The sequence below is a fragment of the Macrobrachium rosenbergii genome, chromosome 50 (assembly GCF_040412425.1).
Source record: "Macrobrachium rosenbergii isolate ZJJX-2024 chromosome 50, ASM4041242v1, whole genome shotgun sequence".
Lineage (NCBI taxonomy): Eukaryota > Metazoa > Arthropoda > Malacostraca > Decapoda > Palaemonidae > Macrobrachium > Macrobrachium rosenbergii.
This window is the reverse complement of record NC_089790.1, coordinates 24,036,252-24,063,938: the sequence shown is the minus strand read 5'-3', so window position 1 is coordinate 24,063,938 and position 27,687 is coordinate 24,036,252. Positions and strand designations below refer to the sequence as shown.

Genomic DNA, 27,687 nt, shown 5'->3' with positions numbered 1-27,687 from the left:
CTGACATCTTTTGTGATGTGATACTATACAGTCTAGGATATTATATGGTAAATTTTCCTTCAAAAATTCCTTGAACTAGCAAAATTTTGGTCCTTTCCTATTCCCACTCACAAAAATAATTCTCTTGATCATATGGCAAAATCTACTTACATACTATGCAAAAAAACTTAGTATATTTCTAAAAACTGTACTGCTCAGTTGTCAAAGATTAATTTTATTTTCCCGTATTGGCTTTGATTAAAATTCAGTTATTTTTTTATCGTAATAAAATGTATGTAAAAAAACTATTCTTGGAGGGTCTAGCAGTTTTATTTTCCATTCTCTAAACACACCCTTCCAACCAGGAAAAGATCTGAGCATTGTGATGTCCTCCAAAATGCCCATAAACAATGCCCTCCAACCACAAAAAAAAACTTTTTTCATTGAATCACATATTTTTCATTGAATCACATACTTTTTTTGTTGTAAAATTAATCCATCATTACCTAGGTATGCAACAAAGCAAACCATAAAACAAAATGAGAATATAAGGTTTTGAAAATGGGAAAAGAAAGGAAAAACTATCGTCATTCACTAAGGGTATTACTTTTCTGTTAGTAGCACACATTGCTACTGCTACACCCCCTACTACCACAACTACTCCCACAAGTTTAACCATCACAATACCTACTCCCACAGATGGTATGAATGTTTCTCAGCTAGTTGATTGCGTATTACTGCCACTTCTTACTCGTGCATTGTTGATAAAAGAAAAGAAATATAAATGCATAAAGGATATGATGAAAAACAAACAGTAACAAAAACTCCAGACATGAACAGCAACATGATGCTGCACTGCATTTGCTTCCCAAGTAATGACATTAGAACACAACTTTGGAAATGAAGAAGAGAATTTGTTAGAGATGTTATTTGGAAAAAGCAGTACCAACCGAAGAAAAATTGATTCACAAGTGAAGACTATGAAGAAAATGATAGTAAAACTCAAGGAAGTTAAGAAACTTCTAAATCCATAAAAGGGATAACACACTAAGTTTCAAATACCTAATGCTTCATAACAAGGGAAAGAGGACTGGTACCTTATGGGTTTTCAAGCTAACACCAGTACTGAGAAGAAAAATGGTAAGACCTTCATTCTTATCACCGTAATTGTGTGTTTCTACCTGTGAGAACTTAACATTTGCATAAAATAAAATAAAACATTTGTAATTAACAGCCCGTATCTCAAATGTGCAGTTTGTTGTTTTGACAACTACTGTTTTATTTATCATCCAATTACACTGATAAATACATTGTTGAATGAGAATTAAGTTCTATTTTATTTAGTGAATACTTTTCTTTAGGTTACATAAGGTAGAAAATTACCATGTGGTACTACAAGTTCTCTATTGCATTATTAAAAATATTCTTCTAAATATATCACTGAAGTATCTATCATGGATTAGAAGAAATTCACAAATCCTCCAATTTTGTGATTTTCTTCATTATTAACCCCAAAAATATTATAAGGACTATCTCAAGTGTGTTGGTGAGACAACATGCCTCTGTTATATACTGCACTGTAAATAAAAACTGTATGAATCCCTACTTTTTAAAAACAGAACAATGTACCCCCCTAAGGCTATCACCAGGATTTATATACACTCTCTCCTTTACATACACAAGTCAAATCTCAATAAAAAGTAAAATAGGCGTCAGAAAATAAAAAAAATTAACAGCGTTAGGAAATAACAAAAATTAACAAAAAAAAATTCAGAAATTGGCCAAAAATGTAAAGTGACACAAGCAGTTACCATGTCAATGTAGGACATCAGACATTAACTCCTATGCTCGCTGCCATAGGGTTCACAGCAATGGTCTTTCATACTTTTTTCTAACTTCATTTGACAAGAGCTTGAAACAACTCAAAGAAAACTGGGCAGTGTTCTTGCCTGTGTCTTGTTTCTCATTGCAGTTCTTAACTATTTTTTTATTACTTATTTTTATATGAATACATACATTATACACTATCACAGTATCTTATGTTAAAAGCTTATATTAACTATCACTCTGATAATGTATTTTGTGTTGGTAAGAAAATTCCCATTTTCACATGTTGAATGATTATAATTACAGTAAATTTATTTTATTTTTGTTAAAAATGTTCAAGCGATTTTATACCATAAATTTTGTGTTACAGTATATTATGTTATCTATCACATTGATAAGTGAGTGAATCATAAGCCAAAGTTTGGATGTTCATTGCAGCATATTTTCCATCTTTTTATTAATTTTTATGTATATATATCATATGATAAACTCTTATGACTATACATGCTCAAAAGGTAATGTTCTCATGTTTAATAAAGTTAAGCTTCAGCTTGGGGGGAGGGGGTTTAAAAAATCTGGACTCAACCTTTACATGAAATATTTAATAAACAATTTTTGAAAGGGTGAAAAAGGGGTTATTGAAGTTACTGAACATTACATGGAGTCAAACATTACACAAGTATACAAAGCCAACCTTCTATTAATTTTATAAGCCTAGACCTAAGAAATGTCCCTCGCCCTCATCCTCCACCTCCCCAGTTGATCTTAAGATGTATGGTCATACACTAGCTACATCGTGTTTGTCTGTCTTGTGCAATTACAAATATGTTTAAGTACCCATATCTGTTAATCACTGATGATAATGCATTGCTAGTTTTTAATAGCATCTCTGATTGCGTAGGTGCTTTTTAGATCAATAAGAAGGAAATTTTAGATGAAACCCCCAAATTTTCACCCATAAAAAATTATTTTATCGTGTATCTCGTGTATCATGAGAGTTCCTATTTTGAGAGCGTCAATTCATAAAGTTGGTGGTTCGGAGTGCTAACGGCTGACCTGAGTCATTTGGGTGCGTGCTTCTATTCAAATGATTTTTCTTTCGAAATCCCAAAAACTGACCATAGAAAATCCCAAGGTTAACAAAAAACCCCATAATACTAAAATAGTTGTATATCTGCCAAGCCTTAGAGTCCTAGTATTAGCACATATGCACAGTGTTTGTGTGTTTGTTCATATTATTTTAAAAATTTGTAATACAGGTAACAGGCTACATCTTTGGAGGACAAAAAACATAAATTTTGTTGTTGTCAATCACGTGGGCTATAAAGGTTGTGACTGGCAGGTAAACAGAAATGGATTAACATTCCTTGAGAGATTAAAGAGATAAACTCTCTCTCTCACACAGGAAAAGATACTGCTAATTTGAGTCTCTTTAACCAATAGGTATTAGCACATATGCACACAGTGTGTGTGTGTTCATAATGTTTTAAAAAATGTGTAGTACAGTGGACGCCCCCTATATTCACGGGGGTTAGGTACCACAACCACCCGCGAATACCGAAAATCTGCCATATATTGGGACTCCTCTAAAAATGCTTATAATTGTATATTTTAATAGCTGGAACACCAAGGACCTCTCTAAAAATGCTTATAACTGCCTATTTTCGTTATTTTTGTGACTACATTTTTTATGATAAAAAATGTACTTAGTCACAAAACAACATGAAAATACACTACAGTTATACCCCAAACTTGCGTAAAGTTAGACTCCAGAACCTTTAGCGCAAAACGAATTTTCGCATAAGTTTGGCACAGTCTCTAAAAATGCTAATAAATGCTTATTCTACAGTTTAAACATTAAATATGACCCTAATCATGCCCCCAAAGTATTAACCCTTAAACGCCTAATGGACGTACCATATGTCGACGAAAATTGTCTGTTGAATGTCAAGTGGACGTACCATACGTTGACTAAAAATGCTTTTTTTAAATATTCGCGGAAAAATAATTATAGGCCTAGTTTGCGGAAGGTTTCAAATCACGCGCGCTTTGAGGGATGCTGGGAGTTCACGGATCAAACTGTTGTTTTGTTTATAAGCGTCACCCAGACGCCGCATGCGCCGAATTCCTCCTTCTCGCATTCAGACAGCATCAGCGCCGGACCGTCGCGAGAGCGATTTTTTGACGATCCGTGTTTTGCAGAACTTTGGCGAGTGTTTGCGTATTTGTGCTGCAACAGGACATTTGCAGAGATGCCTCAAAGCCGTCAGGACTGTGAAAGGCGCATACTGCCAGTCGGTAGTGAGCGTGTGAGACGAGTTTTAGACTGGGATGCTGGAGAAGGACCCAGCAGCCAAAGTGACCCAGCTTCTCAACGCCGTGTTGTTTGCCCACGTGTGACCGAAGGCGACCAAGGACCACATCCCGTGCCTTTTACGACCCCTAGGAAGCATCGGGGTGTCCTGAGGGGCATCCGTAAATTTTTGAAAAAAACTTTTTCCTTCGCTGAAAATCCTGGCATTTCTTGAGTCACCTTGTCGTAATTTTTTCGCCGTTTTATATTATTCGTTACATAAAGTGTTATACATCAAAATGTGCACAATTTCATGTAGAATACAACAAAAAATAAATCATTCTTTTAGCTTTTAACAGTTTTGAAATATTTTCATTTAAATCACGATAACTGACAAAATTTTAACATTCAGTCAATTTTCACTCGACTGAAATGCTCAAAAAACGCAATCGTAAGCCAAAATTCTTACATTCTAGTAACAATCAATCATTTACCTTTGTTCTGCAACAAATGGAAAGTCTCCAGCACAATATTTCGATTTATGGTGAATGTTTGAAAAAACTTTTTCCTTCGCTCCGCAAAAAATCCTAGCATTTCTTGAGTCACACTGTCGTAATTTTTTCGCTGTTTTATATTATTCGTTACATAAAATGTTATACATCAAAATGTGCGCAATTTCATGTAGAATACAACAAAAAATAAATCATGCTTTTAGCTTTTAACATTTTTGAAATATTTTCATATAAATAACGATAAATAGAAAAAATCAACCTTCGGTCAACTTTAACTCGATCAAAATGCTCAAAAACGCAATCGTAAGCCAAAATTCTTACATTCTAGTAACAATCAATCCTTTACCTTCATTTTGCAACAAACGGAAAGTCTCTAGCACAATATTTCGATTTATGGTGAATTTCTGAAAAAAATTTTTCCTTCCATCCATCCTGTGCGCGAACTCCGCTAAAAAATCCTAGCATTTCTTGAGTCACCTTGTCGTAATTTTTTCGCCGTTTTATATTATTCGTTACATAAAGTGTTATACATCAAAATGTGTGCAATTTCATGTAGAATACAACAAAAAATAAATCATGCTTTTAGCTTTTACCATTTTTGAAATATTTTCATATAAATAACGATAAATAGAAAAAAAACCTTCTGTCAACTTTAACTCGATCGAAATGGTAAAAAAATGCAATTGTAAGCTAAAAAACTTACAGTCTAGTAATATTCAATCAATTTCCTTCATTTTGAAACAATTGGAAAGTCTCTAGCACAATATTTCGATTTATGGTGAATTTTTGAAAAAAAAATTTTTTTACGTCCGCCCGTTACGAATTCATGCATCCTTTTGTGATAATATTTTCTCTGTGTTGCTTTAATCATTTTACAATCTGTTATATACCAAAATCATCGCAATTTAGTGTACAATACAACTAAAAAAATTAACTCATTAGCTTTAACCGTTTTGCTTACAGCGTGATTTGTATACAATTATATACAAGTTTTTTTTTTTCGCTGTCATATATTCCAATATTTATATATGATAATGATATTTTTTTTCATTTCTGATGGTTGCCTACTAAACTTCAGGCAATGAGAAAAAAAGGAGCCAAAAATGAACTCTTAATCTTAAAAACTAAGCATGCTGTGATTTTTTGAAAAAACTTTTTTTCCGCTTCAGCGCTAGCTCCCGAACGCCGCCGGCATACGGGAGACGTTTTTGTAAATAGGGCTTCGGCGTTTAAGGGTTAAGATAACTTTTAAATGAAGTTAAAGTTACTGTAATTTCATTTAAAAGTTAGGTTAATACATTACCCTAAAAACAAGAAATAAGTGGTTGATGATTACATATACTATTTCTCTTTCTCCCCCTTCCGACCGATCTATTTATATTAGTCTTCTCAACCTCGTTTTTAAGAACTACTTTATTCCAGTACGTCTCTTTCTCTTTGTTCTGAAATGATTTTTCATGAACAAAATGTTTTTTATTTGAACTAATACAACTCTTAGTTGTCTCTATGTTTTAGAATGTAATACTTGCCACACTAGCGCGTTTACAGTTCATAGACAGTACAGGTAAAGTTAGATCAACTTAAAATTTTCTATTGTACAGGTAAAGATGTACAGAGAAATGGTAATAAATCGTAAAATGTGTGTGAACACTTACTACAAACGAGAGAGAGAGAGAGAGAGAGAGAGAGAGAGAGAGAGAGAGAGAGAGAGAGAGAGAGAGAGAGAGAGAGAGAGAGAGAGAGAGAGAGAGATAATGGCTGTCCTTACATTAAGAGAGTGAAATTATTTATGAATCATTACAGAGAGAGAGAGAGAGATAATCGTTGTCCTTACGTTAAGAGAGTGAAATTATTTATGAATTTTTACAGAGAGAAAGAGAGAGAGAGAGAGAGAGAGAGATTACATAAGAATCCTTTGACCCGCTATCGGCAACACTCCCCTTTACTGTTATATTAATTTGACATACTTGACAGCTTTGCCCTCAAGCTTCTCTTCAACGAGTTCACAAAAGATCAGGGAATGATATTTGTTTAAAATATGTATGACATACATAGTACAAATTTTGTAATTACAGTTATATTATTATTATTATTATTATTTAATCTTCTTACGCTTATTATTTGAAAACTAGTACTTATTATTAGATAAATCATTTATTTATCATACAAAACAAACATATGTATATATGTACCACAAAAATTCTCTCATCTGGGTGAGAGAGAGAGAATTATTATTTTTATTATTTAATGTTATTTAATCTACAAATAAAGCTTGAAAACTTACAAATTACATAAAAAATTAAACAAACACTTTTGCAGGGTTTCTCAGGATTCGCATGTTCACGTGTCAGTGAAAAACAAGTGTACGACAATTAGTTAGGTTCAAATGAAAAGTTCGTGTGTCTGTGAATTCACGCAACTCGAGTTTGGGGTACATTTTTACTGTACTGAGTGAATATTTTTCGATGAATAAATTGGCGAATTACTGAATTTTCTGCTTTTTATTGAAAAATGCCTTTCACACAAAATTCAGTGAATAACTGAATCTGCGATTGCTGAACCGTAAATAAGCGGGGGTCCACTGTACAGGTAATACATCTTTGGAGGACAAAAAAAGCAAACAAATTTTGTTTTTATCAGTTCTGTGGACTATAAAGGATGTGACCAGCAGGTAAACAGAAATGGATCAACAGTCCTCGAGAGATTAAAGAGATGAATTCTGTTTTGAAGTTATGTCAACGCAGTGTTAGTAAATATCTTCGGAAGCCAAAAAAAAAAAATCTTTTATTTAAGAATCTCTGAACCAACAATTTTGCACTCAAAGTAATGAGAAGGAATTCATTCTATTCTTTATGTAATCAGTAAAATACATACACTATTAAAAACTACGTACTGTAATCAAAACACATGCACTTACGTCACCGTCAGCTTCACAAGGAAAACGTTTTTACTCAAGATAGAATACAGCTAAAACCTGACTGGCTGGCTGGTTGCCAAGGTGAACTGTTAGCCAATGACAGCCCTCTACTTCTGTTCTATTTATAAACTTATTTCCATCCCAAATTGTTTGTACAGCACTAAGTTTTAATGTTGCCATGATCGTGATTATTTCACTATGGACAAGAGTTTGCCAAGGAAATATACTGCTAAATTTAAGCTGCAAGTCGTAGCTGAAGCTGAGGAAACAATGTTCAAGCTGGTAATGACTATAATTATTGTGCATCAGCAACATGGATGAGAAAAGTATTTTAATCAAAATTACTGGTCATGAAAGAACACATTTTACTGTTGTCGTCACGCCAATAAAAGATAAATATGTAAAGCTCGCATTATGATGAAATCCAGTGAAAATAGTGAATGGAATCCGTTGATTTTTTACACAAAAAACATGTCCCGATGCCATCTATTAACAAAAAAATAACTAAATTTAGTTCACAAGACGTATTTAAAAACATTTTGTATAACGAAATATAACCTTGTCCCATATACATCAAGTATCTAGCGATTCATTTATGCTAACTAGTAGCAAGAAAATTGCTCTGAATTGAGTTAAATATGGTGAAATAAACTTACTGCATAATCACCCTTAGCTGATTTCCAAACATTGATCGCTATGTTCATATTTTATAATACAAGAGTACAATAAACCCCCCGTATTCGCGTTCTCACGATTTGCGGACTTATGCATTCGCGGATTTCTCTGTGGAACATATCTATCCATTATTCGCAGAAAATTTGCCCATTCGCGGTATTTTTCACTGAGAAATATTCGTAATAACTGTATTTTCATATCATTTTCATGACTAAAGGCACTTTTTGTGATAAAACTATTAAAATACTCAGGTATAAGCATTTTTAGAGGTTTTTTCTTGTGTTTAAACTATCAAAATAGGCAGTTCTAAGTGTTTTTAGAGGGGTTTTAAGTATTCGCAGATTTTAAATATTCATGGGGGGTGCGGTACACATCCCCCGCAAATACGGGGGGTTTACTGTAATATGAGAATACTGTACATACAATATTACTGAATACAGTGAGGTAAAGCATAGCTTTTTAAAAGCCATGGCAAAGATACATATCGTTATGTTTGTACTTTATAATACGATACTATTATGTGAATATTACATACGCTCATTTTATATCTCGTGTATAATGCGACTCCCCTTAAAATTAGCTTCAAAATTAGGTCTTCAAAAGTTGCATGAAACATGAGTAAATACAGTAATCTGCTCCATGTCAAGATTCAGACTACGGGCAGCTTCATTTCAAGCGAAGTCTTTACTAAACCCACAATCTTGTTTTCCAGACCAACAACAATATCACTTGTATACACTAAAAATAACAGTGGACCAAGAACACTACCCTGTCGAATTCCAGACACAATAGGTCTTGGTTTGCAAAAGATCCCATCAACAGCAACTCATTACTGTTCAATGCTGTCTCTGCCTACCATTATTTATATGTTATAAAGGTGAAGTATAAATGACACAAAGCATCTGCTACCTTATTAGCTCCAAATTTGTTTCATGAAAATATAGATTTGCTACATACTTGAGGGGTTATTTCTCTGAAGGTCCTGGCCAGCTACCATTTTATATGTACTCTTTCTGGACAGATAATTAAAAACTCCCACTTAAAGCTCTAGCTTAGCTTTTTTATGTCACTGCTATTCTCTCCTGTAGTAACTTTAATTCTGAATTGTATATATAACATGGGAATCCCACAGCACTTGATCCACAGTAAGCACATGTTGGATTACTGAAATACTTTTTTATGTGTCAATATTCTGGGCATTTTTTGAATTGGAGATCTGGGTACATATGGTCTTACAATTTAAGTTAGAGGAAGATGGTGGATGTTATAGTATTTCGTAATCAATATTGTTTGTAATATATTCTAGTTGCAAATTTATCACTTCAGTACTAACATTTTTTTAACTTCAATATCTATTTCTAACCACTGGCCCACTTAATGTGGGTTCCTATTAATGTATGAGGTTTCAAAAATTCTGGGATTAAGAAATACACATAAAATAAGGTTTCTATTATCTATAGACAATAAATCACCAATAAATCTAAAGGCGTAACTTTTATGACCTGCACTCATGGTTAACACCTAATTTTAGTAGAAATGCAATATTTACTACCATATTTGATGGCATATAATAGCTCCCTTTTCACAAATTAAGGTTCAAAATATACACAGTGGTCTTATATACCCAGATACCATAGACTTGTATTGTATTTGCACTTACCCAAATGCCATAATACTGTAATATTACCAATATTTACTCAAACATCTTCCATATTACTGCTGTTATTATTAGTAATATTTCTTATAACTTGCACCTCGGAATCAAAGGGTAATAGAGCTTAAATCCATACACTGATACAGCACACGACAGACAGACATGCACATACATAATGATGCATTAGACAGTCTCTCTCTCTCTGGGTTATTCTGTATAGAGAGAGAGAGAGAGAGAGAGAGAGAGAGAGAGAGAGAGAGAGAGAGAGAGAGAGAGAGAGAGAGAGGGGGGATAAGCAAATGCACATTTAAGAGTGAATTTGCCTTAATGTGATGCACACGTATAAGTATGCCCATACTGAAAAGTGTAAGTAATACAACACTACTACATTACTTGTAATACTATAAAGAATTAAATAAATAGCAATAAAAATAGTATACAAGAGAGAGGGAGAGTGGGCAAAGTAAGTGCGCAGTTTACTTAAAATGATGCATGTGTCTGTATACACACATAAGCTAGCTTATGGGGTAAGCTTACACAACATCACATGACAAAAATGTATTATACATCACATTTACATACACTTACAAAAAATTTTGTTATAATACATAATCTTTTAAATGATTTCTTATATGTATTTAACAATTTTGTGCTTTGTTTTCGCTCTGTTTATAAATTTAAGCACTTGAGTTCATTGTCATCATTAGTCATCCACTGGAAGTGGAGACAGTAAGAGAGTGTTAAAAAATGTTTTCTGCAATACCTATGCTACTTTTGTTTTCTCTTGCAGACTAAAGTAGAATTTTTATTAAAAAGATTTTCCCTGTTATCCTAGTTGCATGCTCAGTCAAAGTTTTTTCTGCTACACAGTAGTTATATATTTTGAAAACATCAAATACAGTAACTATATTTTAACTATTAAGTTTACAAAATATATTGGTCAATATATTTTATAAAATCCAATAAAATTATTTCTAAAACAAACCTGATATATTAATAACGATGATTTTACTAAAAGTGATCTTTATATATTTCCAAACCTAAATAAAAATTTTAATCACTTACAGCCAAGATACGCTTCATAAAATCTTCATGTGGCAATGTTATATAGAGTACTGAAATCAAAGAGCCAAACACAGGATTTTCCTAATAATTTCTATAAATAAAAAGAGAGCCAAAAAATGATATTTTTATGATAAAATAAAGTTTTGTACATACTTACCCGGCAGATATATACTTAGCTATAGTCTCCGACGTTCCCGACAGAATTTCAAAACTCATGCACACGCACAGGTAGGTCAGGTGATCAACCATACCCGCCGCTGGGTGGCGGAATAGAACCATTCCCGTTTTCTAATCAGATTTTCTCTTCCACCTGTCTCCTGAGGGGAGGCTGGGCGGGTTATCAATCAGATATATCTGCCGGGTAAGTATGTACAAAACTTTATTTTATCATAAAAATATCATTTTTGTACATGCAACTTACCCGTCAGATATATACTTAGCTGAATGGCACCCTTGGAGGAGGGCAAGAGACAGAAAATAACTAAAAACGGGAAACAACATATGTTGTAGGATAAACAAAAACCATGGTTCTTACCTGATTGGGCAGAAGACTTCATGGATACTGTCTATGAGTCTGCTTGCCTCAGGAGCTTCAGCGAGGATGTGACCTGTGACTGACAGCCCTTCTGGATCGTGCCAATGGGGGATGACCCACTAACATGGCCGAGCCTATAGCGGATCGTGTCAAAGGGGGCTGACCCACTTACATGACCGAGCCTACACCTGAATCGTATCAATGGGGGCTATCCCTCTTACATGACAGAGCTAGGTGTCCATACAAATTACAAGGAACATGACAACCAATCCCGACCACCTGACCAATCCTAACCTTGTTAGTGATAAGAATTGAAAGGGGAAGCATAATTCCATCACCCTCTTTCAACCAACCATAAAAAACACACACCACCAAGCCTAAAAAACAACTAAATTAACTAAACTAAATAGGATTGGATTCAGCTCCCTGTCCCAGCACCGAATCCGCAGATACGTACGCTCCTAGAGAGAAGCACTTATCATACGTTACTCTAATATCTCGTAAGTAATGAGATGCGAACGTTGAATTACACCTCCAATAGGTTGCCTCTAAAATAGACTGGAGAGACAACGTCTTGTGAAAAGCCAAGGAAGTAGCAATGGCTCTCACTTCGTGTGCTTTCACTCTAAGGAGCTTAAAGTGCTCATCCTCACATGAGATATGCGCTTCCTTGATGACGTCCTTAATAAAAAAGGACAGCGCATTCTTTGAGATCGCTCGTGAAGGATTCCTGACAGAGCACCAAAGACTTTCAACCGATCCTCCCAGAGATTTCTTCTTTTCTAAGTAGAATTTAAGGCTCCTGACAGGGCATAGAGTCCTCTCCAACTCATGTCCCGTCACAGAAGAAAGACCTTTTAATTCAAAGGTTCTTGGCCACGGTTTAGAAGGATTCTCATTCTTCGCTAGAAAGAATGGTTTAAAGGAGCATATAGCCGAACCTCCCTTAAAACCAACTTTGCCGTCTAAGGCTTGTATTTCACTTATTCTCTTAGCTGAGGCAAGGGCAAAGAGGAAAAGTGACTTCCTGGTGAGGTCCCTGAAGGAAGCTTGATGAGGAGGTTCAATTTTTTAGACATTAAGAATTTCAAAACTATGTCTAGATTCCAACTGGGAGGTTTCGAAGTCCTGAATTTTGACGTTTCAAAAGACCTTATAAGGTCATGAAGGTCTCTGTTTTCCGAGATATTCAGATCTCTGTGTCTGAAAACCGAAGATAACATACTCCTGTATCCCTTAATTGTGGATACAGCGAGGTTGCAATGTTCCCTCAGGAAGATAAAGAAATCAGCAATGTTTGTCACAGAGGTACTGGAAGAGGATATCTTATTGGTCCTGCACCATCTTCTAAAGACCTCCCACTTCGACTGGTAGACGCGAAGGGTTGAGGATCTCCTGGCTCTTGCAATAGCCTTCGCAGCTTTGTGCGAAAAACCCTTCGCTCTGACCAGACCTTCGATAGTCTGAAGGCAGTTAGACTGAGAGCGGGGAGATTCTTGTGGAATCTGTTGAAGTGGGGCTGTTTGAGAAGATCGTTCCTGTGTGGAAGCGATCTTGGAAAATCTACTATCCATTCCAGTACCTCTGTGAACCAGTCTTGAGCTGGCCAAAACGGAGCTACCAGTGTCAGTCTCGCCTTCCGATGATGCAAACTTTCTTACCACTTCTCCTAGGATCTTGAATGGGGAAAGGCATATCCGTCTAATCCTGTCCAATCTAGGAGAAGACTGTCTCTGTTGCAACTGCTCTCGGGTCCGATATCGGAGAGCAGTAGTTTTCTAGCCTTGCATTCCAGTGGGTTGCAAAAGGTCGATATTCGGCCTTCCCCACAGGTTCCACAGTCTTTCGCAGACTTCTGAATGGAGAGTCCACTCTGTGGGAAGGACCTGATCCTTCCTGCTGAGAAGGTCGGCCCTCACATTCCTCTCTCCCCTGTACAAATCTGGTGAGGAGTCTGATCCTCCTCTCCTGAGCCCATAACAACAACGTTTTTGCCGTTTCGTAAAGGGAGAAGGAGTGTGTTCCTCCCTGTTTCCTTATATAAGCCAGGGCAGTAGTGTTGTCTGAGTTCACTTGGACTACTTGTCCTGCGACAAGGAACTCGAACTTGATGAGAGCCAAATGAACTGCTGATAGCTCTTTCTTGTTGATGTGCCAGTTCACCTGGTCTCCCTCCCAGGTGCCTGACACTTCTCTCGACCCTAGTGTTGCCCCCCATCCCGACTCCGAGGCGTCTGAGAACAACACTAGGGTAGGGCTCGGTAACTGAAGAGACAGTCCTTGGCATAATTTTCGAGGGTCTAACCACCAGTTGAGATCCTCTTTTATCTTGTCCGAAATTTGGAACAAAGTTGCTAAGTCCTGAGACTTCTGGTCCCAACTCTCCTTTAGGAAAAACTGAAGAGGTCTCAGATGAAGTTTTCCTAAGGAGACGAACTGTTCCAGCGAGGAAATGGTCCCCAGCAAACTCATCCACTCCCTCGCTGAACAATGTTTTCTCCTTAGAAAAACTGTCACCTTTTCTATGCAGCGATCTATTCTCTCTTGGGATGGAAAGGCTAGAAAATCCCGAGAATCCATCAGAATCCCCAGGTAAACAATGCTCTGTTGCGGAACAACCTGGGATTTCTGTAGGTTTACTAATAGTCCAAGGGACTGTGTCATATTTAGGGTGATCGACAAGTACTCAAGACAACTGTCCTTTGATTGAGCTCGAATCAGCCAATCGTCGAGATACATTGATATCCTCACTCCCTCTAAGTGAAGCCAGCGTGCCACATTCCTTAAGATGCCCGTGAACACTTGTGGGGCCGTCGAAAGACCGAAGCACAGGGACCTGAATTGAAAAACTTTTCCCCGAATCACGAACCTCAGGAACTTTCTTGACGAGGGATGAATGGGAATGTGGAAGTAAGCGTCCTGCAGGTCCAGGGAGACCATCCAATCCCCTGGACGAAGAGCTGCAAGAACCGAAGAGGTAGTCTCCATTTTGAATTTCGTCTTGATTATGAAGAAATTCAGGGCGCTTACATCCAGAACCGGTCTCCAACCCCCCGAGGATTTCGGAACCAGAAAAAGACGGTTGTAAAACCCGGGGGAATGGAGGTCTTGAACCGGTTCTATTGCTTCCTTTTCTAACATTTGTTCCACTGCTAGAAAAAGAGCCTGGTTCTTGATGGGATCCCTGTAGCTGGCGGATAACTCCCTGGGAGTTGATGTTAAAGGAGGACTTTCCCTGAAGGGGATAAGGTAGCCTCTTCTTAAAATGGAGAGGGACCAGTCGTCCGCCCCTCTCTGTGCCCAGACCTCGGCGAATTGTAGCAGTCTGGCACCCACTGTCGTCTGGAGTACTCGTTCTTCATTTGGTCCTTCTGATAGAACGAGAGGAAGACCTTCCTCTCCTCTCTGGTCTTTTGCTCCTGAAGGAGGGTCTGGACGAAGGACCACCTCGAAAGGGCTCCTGAAAGGGAGCCTTCTCCTTCTTGGCGAAAGGGACGGCAGGTCTGACCCTCTTCGAAGACTGGGCCAAAAGGTCTTGTGTCGCCTTTTCAGATAAAGAGCGAGAAATCTCCTTCACCAAGTTTTGAGGAAAAAGGTGAGGAGAAAAAGGAGCAAACAGAAGAGAGGATCTCTGAAGAGGAGACACAGACTTCGTGAGGAAAGAGCTGAATACTGACCTCTTCTTCAGAATAGCAGCTCCGAATAAGGCAGCGACTTCCGCGGAACCGTCCCTCACTGCTTTGTCCAAGCAAGACAAAACACTCACGAAGTCATCCAAACACAGGAATTCGGGATCCCGAGTCCTGTTGGCCAAAGCTCCAAGAGACCAATCCATAAAGTTGAAGACCTCCACAACTCTAAAAAGACCCTTGAGGAGATGATCCATTTCACTCATTCCCCAAGTCGCCTTCGCTGAAGAAAGGGAAAGTCTCCTGGAGGAGTCAACTAGATTAGAGAAATCTGCGTCAGCAGATGTGGGGAGCCCCAACCCCATAGGCTCCTTGGTCTCATACCACATTCCTGATTTTCCCAAAAGTTTCAAAGGAGGGAAAGAGAAAACCGTCTTGCTTGCATCCTTCTTAGACTGCATCCACTCCCCTACTCCTTTAAAGGCCTTCCTCATCGAAATCGTAGGGCGCATCTTGACAAACGAAGAGGGTCTAGTTGACTTGGTGCTGTCCCACAAAGATCCCGGAGAAGGAGGGGCAGCATGACAAAGAGAATCTCCAAACTCCTGAATTAAAACCGAAGCCAACCGTTTGTAATCCGAAACTCCAGCATCCTTAGGAGAATCCTCTTCTGAAACTTCCTCCAAAGCAGCAGGCGGAGAGGAAGGCTTAAGAGAAGAAGAGCCCTATCAGGAGAAGCGAGCCTGGAAGGAGAAGCACTCCTGTCCAACGAAGAGCGCTACCAGGAGAATGGCGCCTGACCCCGGACGGGCGCCTGTCAGGAGAGGGGGGTCCTGTCCACTGATGAGAGCCTTCCAGGAGAGGAGGCCCTAAAACGAGGGCGCTTGGTAGGAGAGCGCGCCTGCCGGAAGGAGGGAGCTTGGAAGACGACGGCGCCTGCCCAAAGGAGAAGTACAGTGAGGCGAAGTGCGCCTGGAAGGAGAGGCGCTTCTCTCCGATGACGAGCGCCTGGAAGAAGTGCGCCTGCTGGGAGACTGGCGCCTGTTCGGGCGAAGAGCGCTCTACGAGACGAAGAAAACTTGCTGGACGAAGGAAGCTTGGCAGGAGAAGAGCGACGAGTTGAAGACGAGAGCTTCCTGGAACTCTTGACAGGAAGAAAGTCATCCTTCCTACGAGAAGAGGAGTCCTTAGCAAGAGATCCAACAAGCGCCGATAACTGCTCCTGGAGGCCGATCAAAATCTTCTTCGTCGAATCCTTCACCCCTGATGGAGAGGAGGAGGGGATCTACGAGCTCTCTTCCTGACAATAGGAGAATCCTCCGGGAAGCGCTCAGGGCTCGAGTCCAAACGCTCTACTCTAGGAGCCTTCCAAGATCTCTTCAAAGGGCGCGACTCCTCAGCCGAACTCCAACCACGTCTCGGAGAAGACGCGTCAGACGACGAGAAACACTTTTTCAGGATGCCTTTTCTATGGCGATCCAAGGCAGCCTGGGACGCAACAACAGGATCTGCCGAAGGGACGCCTGATCGTTGGGGATGCTCTACATCCTCCCTGCGGCTTTCGACATTCCTCCTCCACTGGTCCTGGGAGTTTGGAAGAGGTCTAGGCCTAGGAGCAATGCGGAGCCGATCAGACGCCCTCCACTACACTGGGGACACTGCACATATCACTGTCACTCTTACCTTCCTTCATCATCACGCAGTTGCGATTTCACACGAAGAAGTTCCGCTTTCATCGCAGCCATTTCAGAGGACGAATCCACAGGTTCGATGAAGGGAGAAGGGGCTGAAACCAAAGGATTAGGAGAGTCTACTGGGTTAATTTCAAAATCATGCTCAGCAGAGCGAGACCTACTCGAGCTTCTGGAGGAAGCCTTCCTAACTCTATCCTTTTCAAGCTTCTTCAGATAAGAAGACAAAACCTTCCATTCCTGATCAGACAATTTCTCACACTCCTTGCACCTATTGTCCGAAGAACAATCATTCCCCCTACACCTCATACATACAGTGTGAGGGTCTACCGAAGCTTTCGGCAACCTCACCTTACATTCTTGCCTAGCACACACACGGAACACAGGCGAAACATTAACGTCAGACATCTTAATGAACAATCCAAAAGCAAATCCAAAAAACAGTCCACAATAGCGTATGCCAAACCAAAGATCCAATACGTCACCAAAATCAGGCCAAAAAGATCCTCAGCAAGCGAGAAAACGAAAATCAAAGCAGGAGGAACCAACAACAGATGTTGCCGGAACCAGCGACAGAGAAAATCTGATTAGAAAACGGGAATGGTTCCTATTCCCGCCACCCAGCGGCGGGTATGGTTGATCACCTGACCTACCTGTGCGTGTGCCGCGAGTTTTGAAATTCTGTCGGGAACGTCGGAGACTATAGCTAAGTATATATCTGACGGGTAAGTTGCATGTACAAAAACAGGATTTTTCCAATAATTTCTATAAATAATGAAATCTTTTAAATTTCCTTTAAATGATTCAGTTATGTTCAAATTTATCACCTAGTTCCAAATTAATCTATCTAAAATCCAATTGATATCAATTAATACAGCAGATACAATTACTGAGAATATACGTATAACTTGGTTTTAATAGAGCTAACTTTAAATATATCAATTAGATTATCCTGTAGAATGTCTATACTACCTGTCATCTTTAAACCATTGATATTCACAAGCACAAGGAAACTGCTCTACTTTTCCAAATGTAAATCTTCAGTAAATTTAGAATAATTTAAAACTAAAGATCCAAATGTCTATAATTATTCAAACCATAAATTAGAGTATGCATTTTCATAAGGAAACTATACATGTATATTATATCTTGCCTATGTAACAATTAGGGAAAATTAAAGAATCAATTTTAGTAATATTTAAATTTAAGAAACATATTTTGTTCAAAAGTTAAAACATAATATTTAAACTTATTAATATCAGTACCTTCATTTAAAGCTGAATCTAGTCCTTCAAGTCTGTATTTAGGTAAAGTTTATAATTAGCCAAAAATATCAGATTCACTTATCCAAGGACATACATTTGTTTTTATAAATGTGTACTGTATAATGTATACCTTTACAAAAGAGCATAATTTTTTAAATGAATCCTCATTGCTCTAATTTCTTAATATTCAGTATTGGTTAATATAAATAAGAGAGGAGATACTGTTTAAAAACTACTTATAATGTAGCAATATATTCCTGGAAATGAACAAAATAAAAAATGTTATCATAATGCAATATCCACCCTGGTTCCCTTCATCATTGTACGGCAAGAATACTTTTAAGGATGATTCTCATTTTGGCCAAATTAAACAGTGATCCTGGAAGTGCTAATTATTAAGTAAAATAAGAGGTTTGTACACTGTTTGACCTTATTCCTTATTCCATATTTTTATATCCTTAATTTCCAAATAAATACAGAATTAATAATCCAGGGTATTTTTCACACAATTTCCAAACTAAAATATTCAGTACTGGCAATGGTTATTCTGGTTAGCAACTAAAGCACACACCAAAAAATGCACTGCAAACACTTATGATATAACAAACCCATAAATGCTGTCAAACCTTTCGAAACCTAATCTGAAATTTATGAAAAAATAATATTCTTTATATACCTAGACAGGACTCTTTTTGTTTATATAATGCACTAATTTAACAGCAAAAATTGCCTCTGATGAATAGCTTGTGTTGCACATATATTTTAAGAAAGGAATGTTATCACTTATCTACTTTAAACAAAATTCTTAAGAAGCGTCACTGTCAAAACACAAGAAGAAACCAAAGTCAACTGTCCAACCTGGTACATCCTGATAATGAAAATCTGTGTCCACATATTGATTTTTCTTAAGATAGATATCCTTGTTATTACTACGTACTTTAAACAGGCCACTGAGCTAAAATAATTATCTTTTAGAGGGCCAGCCTGTAAATTGCAATTAAAAAATCTAATAACTGGATACCCCTAAAACATTCAGATCCATGGCTGGCTGGATGCCACGGAGTGTATACTGCAGTTTCTCAATCTCATGAAAAAGTTTCTTTGTAGCAGCAGGTAAATTAGTACTCTCTACCAATAACTGAAAGGCGAATGAAGCCTGGGGCACAATTACGCCATTTTTATACCAGCAAGCAAGCTTACAGAAAATAAAAAAAAATTTCTGTAAGCGTGCTTGCAGGTATACTTAAGGCATAATTGTACCCCTGGCTCTATTCGCTTTTCAGTAAATAGTTGACAATACTACCAAATTGTCAATGAATAAATGAGCTTTGGACAGCTGTTAAATAATTTGCCTGCTGCTACAAAGTAACTCATTCACAAGATTGAGCAACTGCAATATGAACTCAATGGCATCCAAACAGCCTTTCTTTTTAATGAAGTTTGTTTGAGAGAGGATCTTCTTCCGATATAATTATAATAATAATTCATGTTAGTTATCTGTCACGATCATAAGCAAGGATTAAATATAGTAGATACAAATTAAAACATGAAAACCAAACTAATACTAATAATAAACAACCACTAAATTAATTATTCTTTAAGTAGAAAACCGAAACTAAATCATATTTCATGTGCAACTGCAATGGAAAAAATCTCTAAATAATAATAGCATAAATATAAACATATCTTTATAAGATCTCAACAGGTAAAAAGGTTTTAATACAATTATATCAAGGAAATTGCCTGAAAGGGTAAACATGTAAGGAAAATAAAAATAAATCTTACCTCCAACTGCATGCCTGTATCTGTTGCTCTTGCATTTTCCAGTAAAGTGCTGAACTTGTCTACAGCATCCCTGATAGCAGCATCCATCATTTCCATCTCCCTCTGAAGTACGGATTGCATATCTTCTTGAATGGGACTTTGATCAACACACAGTGAAACCAATGTGCAGCATCTATAAGGCAACCAAATTATTGAATATTTAGTCATCTGCTAGCAGAGTGCCAACAAAAGCTTATAGAATATGGTAAGTCTGTCTTACTACTCAGAATGTCTGTTCAAAAATAATTATAACCATGATGCTTGTACTTGTAGATAACACTACCTTTGCTCCATAATTCAAATGCTGCTTTATTCACTTTTTATTACTTGTACCAAGAAGTTCTTTTGTCTTCAATATTGCCAATTTCCTCTGATTTTTCCCTACTACAAAGTCAACTGCATAATTACTTATACAAACAACTTTTATCATGTGAGGCCAAGGCAGATGTAAAATGCTGGGTAAAAACAATACAGTAATCTTTAAAAAAATCACCTTGACGGTTTGCCAACAATATGTCAGTCACATCTGATGAACTAACATAGTTAAAAAATCAGAGGTGTTTATCATTAAGCATCTTTCATTATTAGTTTAAACTCAAAAAGCCATAGTGATACTAATAAAAATTTACCGTATTTCACAAAACTAACAAATATCAATGACAAAACTAACACTAATAATACTATCCCCAAACAATAATTATTACTACTTGTTCATACAATGGGTAGAACCAAAAAGTATAAAACCAAACACTTAGCTCATGAAAAAACCATTTTGATCTTGGCGACTCCTTTTCCATCTGTGGGTAGTGAACTTGAACAAAACTCCAACTATAACACTCTCAAAACAAGAAGCATGGACTGTTTTTTTTTTTTTTCTCACCTTCCTACTACTCCACTTTCCTTTCAATCATCCATATAGACTATGGATATTTTTAAGTAGTTTAACCACACGAATAAATAAAATTAATTCACTCTCACACATCAGACCAGGTGGTTTTGTTTTAATATGATCTTGGCTTTAATAAAATCAGTTCTTTACAAACCTAAAAACTAGGTAAACCAAAAATTATAAGGATTGACAATCCTTGACACTTTTGTTTTATTCATTATTATTTTGTAGTCTTCAATTATACCGAAACACTGCAAACTTTTGTCTAAAAACACTACTAGTAATAGATAGAGCATAAGCACTGCCCAGGAGCCTTAAATTGTCATCACTAACAGATGTCATGTTTTTTGTGGTCTGTAGCCATATCCACACTATTCACATCTTTGCTGAGCTTCCCAGTTTGCCTGCACAGATTTTTCATCACAAATTTACATTTTCTTTCATTTTCCTAATTTATTTTATTAGCTGATTCTTGCTACGCTTCACTACTGCATTAATTCAATGGTAATGCAGTATAATCCCTCATAATCAGTACCTTGGAACCAAAGGTTATGATTATTTGAATTTGCCAGCTAAAATGCTATTGATATGTCCTGAACTGTCATTTCATCATTCAATAAGCATTACCCATAAGCAACATGTATTTTTCATGTTGATATTATTAAATGATTCATAACATCTTAAACCAAACATTATTCTGTGCTGACTTAACTCTATCATTGGTGAAAAATAATTTAATCCATACGTCGATACAGCTGATAACAGATACATACACTCTCCCCTCTCGTTCTCTCTCTCATTTACCTCAACATAATACATATGTATACCTATACACACAAATATATGCACACAAACATGTATGTATATGCAAAAAAAAAAACCCTGACTGGAGACATTGCTGGGCAGTTTATACCTTATGATATTATGTAACCTGTTAAAAGTTGTTCAAGTTTTATTTAATATTAAAATCAGTGAACTTGAAAAAAACATAAAACAGTATTTATAAAATAAATAAAGTGAAAACTACATCAATAGACTGTACAAGCTGAAGTTACATTACTACAATGCTCTGGAACAGCTGAATGAATATAGTTTACCAACTACGGCATGGTCATCAATTCATGAGTGTTGCCACCTTTTCTTCATGGTTATTTTTTATTTTCAAATACTGCCTGTCAAAATTGGGGTGCAATTCAAGGTCAGAACATCTTTGATGTCAGGAAGTTTAGTGGATTCTTTAATTAAACCTACAATTTTGTTTTTCGTTTTAATTTTTTCCCCAAAAATTAAGCATTATTAAATTCATTGTCACTGTCAGAGTTATCCATCAGAAGTGGAGAAGATGGGGGGGGGGGGAATCACAGGCAGGACTCCCAAGCAGTGAAGTACCTTAAAAAAAAAAACACACACACATACCCACAAAGAAACGGTAGTATAACTAGACCATTAGCGATTAGGGCCTTCAACACATTTGTTCACACAGTTAAAATGAAAGGGAAATGTATATATTCTTTTCTGCATTTTGTCAACTCCATATGAACAAAATTTAGTCTTTAGGAATCTGTCTGATCTCTAAAATATTCAAAGGTACTAAATTTCAAGAGAACTGAGAGATTATTGAACCTGAAGTTACTTCAAAACTCTTAGTATTAACTAAATTTACACATACTGACTGACCCACTCTTGAACGAATAATGCATATTCTGGATGATTCAAAACATGTCAGTTATAAATACAAAACTAAACTGTATAGACAAGCACCAGAAACATCCATAATCTTGAAAATTAAGAAACACAAATATCACAGATTGAGGTACTCACTTACTCTAATTGTTATGTTCATCATGTGACTCCTAAAAAATTATATTTGCAGTAAAAACAATTTCCTAAGTATGGTAACCAAAACCAACCTGTCAAACTGTCCTTGTAATGTTGGAATACTCGTTATGCTTTCCTTGTTGCGTATTCTTTCCCAGACATCTGTACATTCTTTGGAAAACTCCTCTAATGCTGTAATCAAATCTGCAAGAAGAAAAAACTTTTATAATTACAGTGTTTGTCTACATCAAAATAATCAGAGTATAAAGAAAATGCACTATTACAGTATTCAAGTCTTAAAAACTGAATATTAAAATGACACTACTAAAGTTTTAAAAATTACTCACTTTCTGCATTTTCTATGTTTGGACTTGCATGTGAAGTAGCTTTTGCATACAACAAGAATGCAGCAACAAAATGAGCAGTTGTTGTCAAGCTAGTTATTAAATAAGGTGCCATCTTATAGTTTTCCAAATAACTTCCATAGGATGATACAAGTGTGCCCAGTGAATCAGTAACAAGTGTCTGGTAGACAAGGGTATACTCTGTAAACAGAAATACAATTTGACATGGATAAAATCTGAAAACAAAAAACAACAAGATTCATTAGTATGCAGTATTAAAAGTTGCTCAAATCACTATATGACCTAGGTTTTAAACACAGAAACATTTCTACAAACATAACAACTGGCTAAAACTGACAATTGTCAGTTTGTCTGTGCCAGCAAAATCAACAGCTGAAAATCTATGTAATGCTGCACCTAAAGGTAAGTGGATCTTGAGATAGCACTTAGGAAAAAGACAAGTAATTAGAAAGCCATTGCAAAAGGCAGAGGATATCAGAAAGCCTCATAAGCTAATGATGTAACTAACTACACCATAACACAAGATCTAGGGTGAAAACAATGGCAGGTATATCTGAAAAACCAGAGATAAATGTTGGTGTCCATAATGGGTCAGCTCAGAATCCTTTACAATATATTAAAGTAACAAAATAAGCTACAAAGAAGCGCATAAAGAAAGGTCCTTTGGAACTGTTTTATGCAATGACCTAGTGTCCAGCACATTGTTATCATCTTCATTATTATTATTATTATTATTACTGATTTGTTTAAGCTGACCATTCAGCTCAAATTCTTAGCTCTCACACGGCTGACTCAAAGAGCTTTTTATAAATAATAATAATAATAATAATAATAATAATAATAATAATAATAATAATAATAATAATAATAATAAATAAATAATAAGTAATAACAAAAATAATAATATTATTATTATTATCATTATTATTATTATTATTATTATTATTATTATTATTATTATTATTCCGAAGATGAACCCTATTCATATGGAACAAGCCCAAAGGGATCACTGACTTGAAATTCAAGCTTCCATGGAATATGGTGTTCATTCGAAAGAAGTAACAGAAGGCAATTGGAAATACAGAAAGAGGAAATCACTTATTAGAAAAACGTCGCTACGACCGGAGAGATAACACCCTTTGGACACCAACCACAGATGGTCTACTCTGCTTGGTAAACACCTACCATAGATCTCCACAATGAACCCAACACCTCTAATGCAACCCTATGAGAAACGCCTCTCTCTCGCAAGACGCAAGCATGGCTACTGGAGCAGTGTGGGTCATAAGGGTACTTCTTTTGGCATCTCAACAAGAAGCATATGTGGATACTACACAGCTTGCAGCCAGCAAGGAGCCATTGCAGTTATTCTGAGAACTGGGGTGACCAGCACACAGTTCATCACTTGACATCGAAACAACAGCAGAAAAGCATAAGTACTGATGTTGTCCCAAGGGGGTTGGAAGGGATTTTCTAAAGCAGCCCAGGAGTCCAGAACTGGTGAGCTGAACACTAGATTTTCTCTGCATATTTAGTAGAGATCATGCTTCAGTTTATGTGTAAATCAAATTCTTGGCTGATCACAAATATATATCAACACTTTCAAAAGACATTACGCAATCAGACAAGTTATAAAGCATTATAAAGTCTAAAAACTGACATCACTGAGAGTAACAACATCAATTACTCATTATAAGATTAGGACAACAGCCATCGATCTTCTCATAATGAGGAAAATACTCGAGGTCCAAATCCTAATTGGTAACAGCATTTCTCCTACTACATATTGTAGTATTTTTCCTGACTCTTAACATATTTCCAATCAGTATCTATGATTCTATGATTTCAATGTAAAACAAAGCTTTTCATAGTAATTGCAGGGCTATGATTTTTTTTATCTCAGCACCAATAAAGATACACATGTAAAGTCAATATAAACAATATCATTCAATACATACAAAATTATGTAAACAAAATTTTTAAATCCAAGTAAAAACATACCAGGAGTACACTTAACATCTGCATGGGCTTCAATGTCAAAGTGAGATAGTGCATTATCCACTACCCTTTTGGCACCATCCACAGAGCCTTCAATACATTTATGAACTCCAGCCTCCCAATCGGATTTGACATCCATCACCTGTAAATAACCATAACCAAAAATACACAAACACACACAAAACATAGAGCACATACTGCATGAAACAAGCAGCAATAGCCCAATTTTAGTAATTATAAAAAGCTTCAATGTTTTTAAAATTAAGAAATATGGTACAGTATTTTCATAATGAAATTAAAGTTTCATATATACTTAACAAGTAATTACATAGCTATACTTTCCACTTGCACGGCAGTTAAAAATTTGAAGTTCATGGTAGTGATTTGTTTATTTATAGTGTAGGTAACTACCCCGCCCTCTGTTGGGGAACAATAGGTACAACACTAACAGCGATCGTCACTACTTTTGTGCTTAATGTCCATCAGAGGGGAGGAGGGAGGGCTCTGATCTTGTAATTACTTGGTAAGTATATATGAAACTCAATTTTATTATGAAAATACCATTTTCATATGTATAACTTACCAAGTAATTACATAGCTGAATCCCACATTGATAAGAGGTGGGATAAATGGACATTTTCTGTTCCAAAAACAAACAGATAAGTGGATGAATTTGCAACATAAAAATCTGTTAGCATTGATTACTAGAATCCGCTGGGTTCCTCATAAGGAATGTGGAAGCGGGCAACAGTGGAGCAGCTGGTTGGAAGTGTGAGGGGAAGGTTGCCAAAATATACCTCATCAGGGAAGCACGCGCCGTAGGAGGAGGGTCTGGTACTACTACTTCCTCCTCTGAACAAACAGGAGAAAAAATCAGATCTTGAGGAGGCTTATGTGAAGGGGGAGCCTTATGCAGAAGGCCCAAAACATCTTCCAAATGCTTCTTGATATGCGCGATAGAAGGATCTTCAGGCACGCAGGCGGGAGACAATGACGTAGGCGTGCGTTCAGTGGAAGTCGGGTGGGCAGTTGGCGCCAGGCGCTTGGTCAGCGACAAGCGCTTTGTGGGAGTCGAACTGGCTCGAGGCGGGCGCTTGGAGGAGTGAGGCGGGCGCTATGGAGTCCGAGACGAGCCCTCGACGACTGGGAGACGGTCTGGCAAATCCTCTGACACTCATACGGGCGCCCAGAAGAAGAAGAGCGTTTCGTAGAAGAGCGCTTATGAGCCGAGTCATGAAGCTCAGCATGTGAATGCTCGGAAGAAGGGTGAACGGGGCTGCACTACGTACTGCAACCCGGTTGTGGACTAGCAGAACGGTCTTTTGCACGCTTCGGAGAAAAGGGAGAGGCGTCCCTATCATGACATCTCTTCAAGGGATGAGATTCACTGGGAAGTGCCAAAAATGCCTCATATTAGCACTAGAGTCACTATCAGGGTCAGACGGATAACTGGTGGATGCTCGCTGTGACACCTTTCCAATGGCTGTCAGATTTACGAAGCACTGAGTCGGATGAAGGGGTGACTGCCCATGGGAAAACCCCGCTAACCTCCTTTGGACCTCCAGCAGGTCTGCTCCCAGATTCAGGGGAATGTGACAGTGAGCTTCGCATCAGTGGGACGGACAGCCACCTCCTCCACTGGCACTAACATCTGTTTCATACTCTGCACTTCGTCCATAAGGACTCTAAGTGATTCACCCACTTACATACAGTATTAACTATGACTGAATTTACGATCGACCTTACTCTCGAGGCTGGCTACGGTACCAGGATCAGAAGCATGGGAGCCAGGAATAGGAGTTGATGGAGAATTATTACGAGTAGGAGTTGATTGAGAATTATTAGGAGGACTAAGGATGGGGGATAAAGCATGGGCAGGAGAAGGAATGTTACAGTCAGTGAGTTGAATGTTAGTGACAGACTCTACATTCTGAGCTATACTCTACACTTTGAGCTCTCCTTTCGGCTCTAATAGCCACCTTCCTTTTCCTATCTTTATCTAACATCCAAATAAGACCTGAGAACCTTCCATTTCATCTCATCCCATCCAACACATTCATCACAAGTGAGATCTATTGAACACTCTTGTCCTCTACATTTTGCACAGATCGTATGACTATCGTAGGTTACTTTGGTCAATCGGGTCTTGCAACCCTCCCTACAATACCTAATACAGGCAGTCCCCAGTTATCGGCGGGGTTCCGTTCCCGACGGCGTGACGACAACCAAAAATCGCTGCTAACCAAAAATCGGCGACAATAGCACTGATCCCCGGTTAGTGGCGCCGATAACCGGTTAGCGGCGCCAATAACCGGTTAGCGGCGCCGATAACCGGTTATCAGCGCCGATAACCGGTTATTGGCGACGAAAATCTGGTTATCGTCGTCGCTAGACAAGAGCTGTAAAACCGTATCACCAGTAACCGAGGCTGCCGATAACCGGGGACTGCCTGTACTTGATGAACTGGAATCAGACATCGTAAATAAACTGTAGAAAAACCACTAGGCTAAGCTGAAATACTACCAAAATAATGGGTACTTCACCAAATGCTCGGGAAAAGCGAAGAAAAAACCTCAAAATCAACCACCAAACCATTCAATGTTGACGGTAAAGCCAGCAGAAGAGTAGTGACAATCGTTGTTAACGTTGTACCTATTGTTCCCCGACAGAGGGCAGGGTAGTTACCTACACTATAAAAAAACGAATCACTACCGCGAACTTCAAATTTTTAACTGCCGCGCGAGTGGAAAG

The 27,687-nt window shown here is 37.6% G+C and overlaps 1 protein-coding gene and 1 long non-coding RNA gene across 2 annotated transcripts in view; one reads left to right on the top strand and one right to left on the bottom strand.

Annotated features, from left to right (window-relative positions):
* Window positions 1-27,687, bottom strand: part of Hip1 (Huntingtin interacting protein 1) — a 167,388-nt gene that overhangs the window by 47,961 nt on the left and 91,740 nt on the right. The window contains exons 12-15 of the mRNA XM_067094293.1: window positions 24,940-25,078; window positions 22,921-23,118; window positions 22,666-22,777; window positions 19,828-19,999 (exon numbers count right to left, since the gene is read on the bottom strand). Of these exons, the coding sequence (XP_066950394.1) occupies window positions 19,828-19,999; window positions 22,666-22,777; window positions 22,921-23,118; window positions 24,940-25,078 (621 nt within the window). The remainder of the gene's footprint in view (window positions 1-19,827; window positions 20,000-22,665; window positions 22,778-22,920; window positions 23,119-24,939; window positions 25,079-27,687) is intronic.
* Window positions 1-27,687, top strand: part of LOC136832762 (uncharacterized) — a 121,825-nt gene that overhangs the window by 91,266 nt on the left and 2,872 nt on the right. Inside the window, exon 2 of the long non-coding RNA XR_010851309.1 lies at window positions 19,870-20,071. This is a non-coding gene — a long non-coding RNA (uncharacterized lncRNA). The remainder of the gene's footprint in view (window positions 1-19,869; window positions 20,072-27,687) is intronic.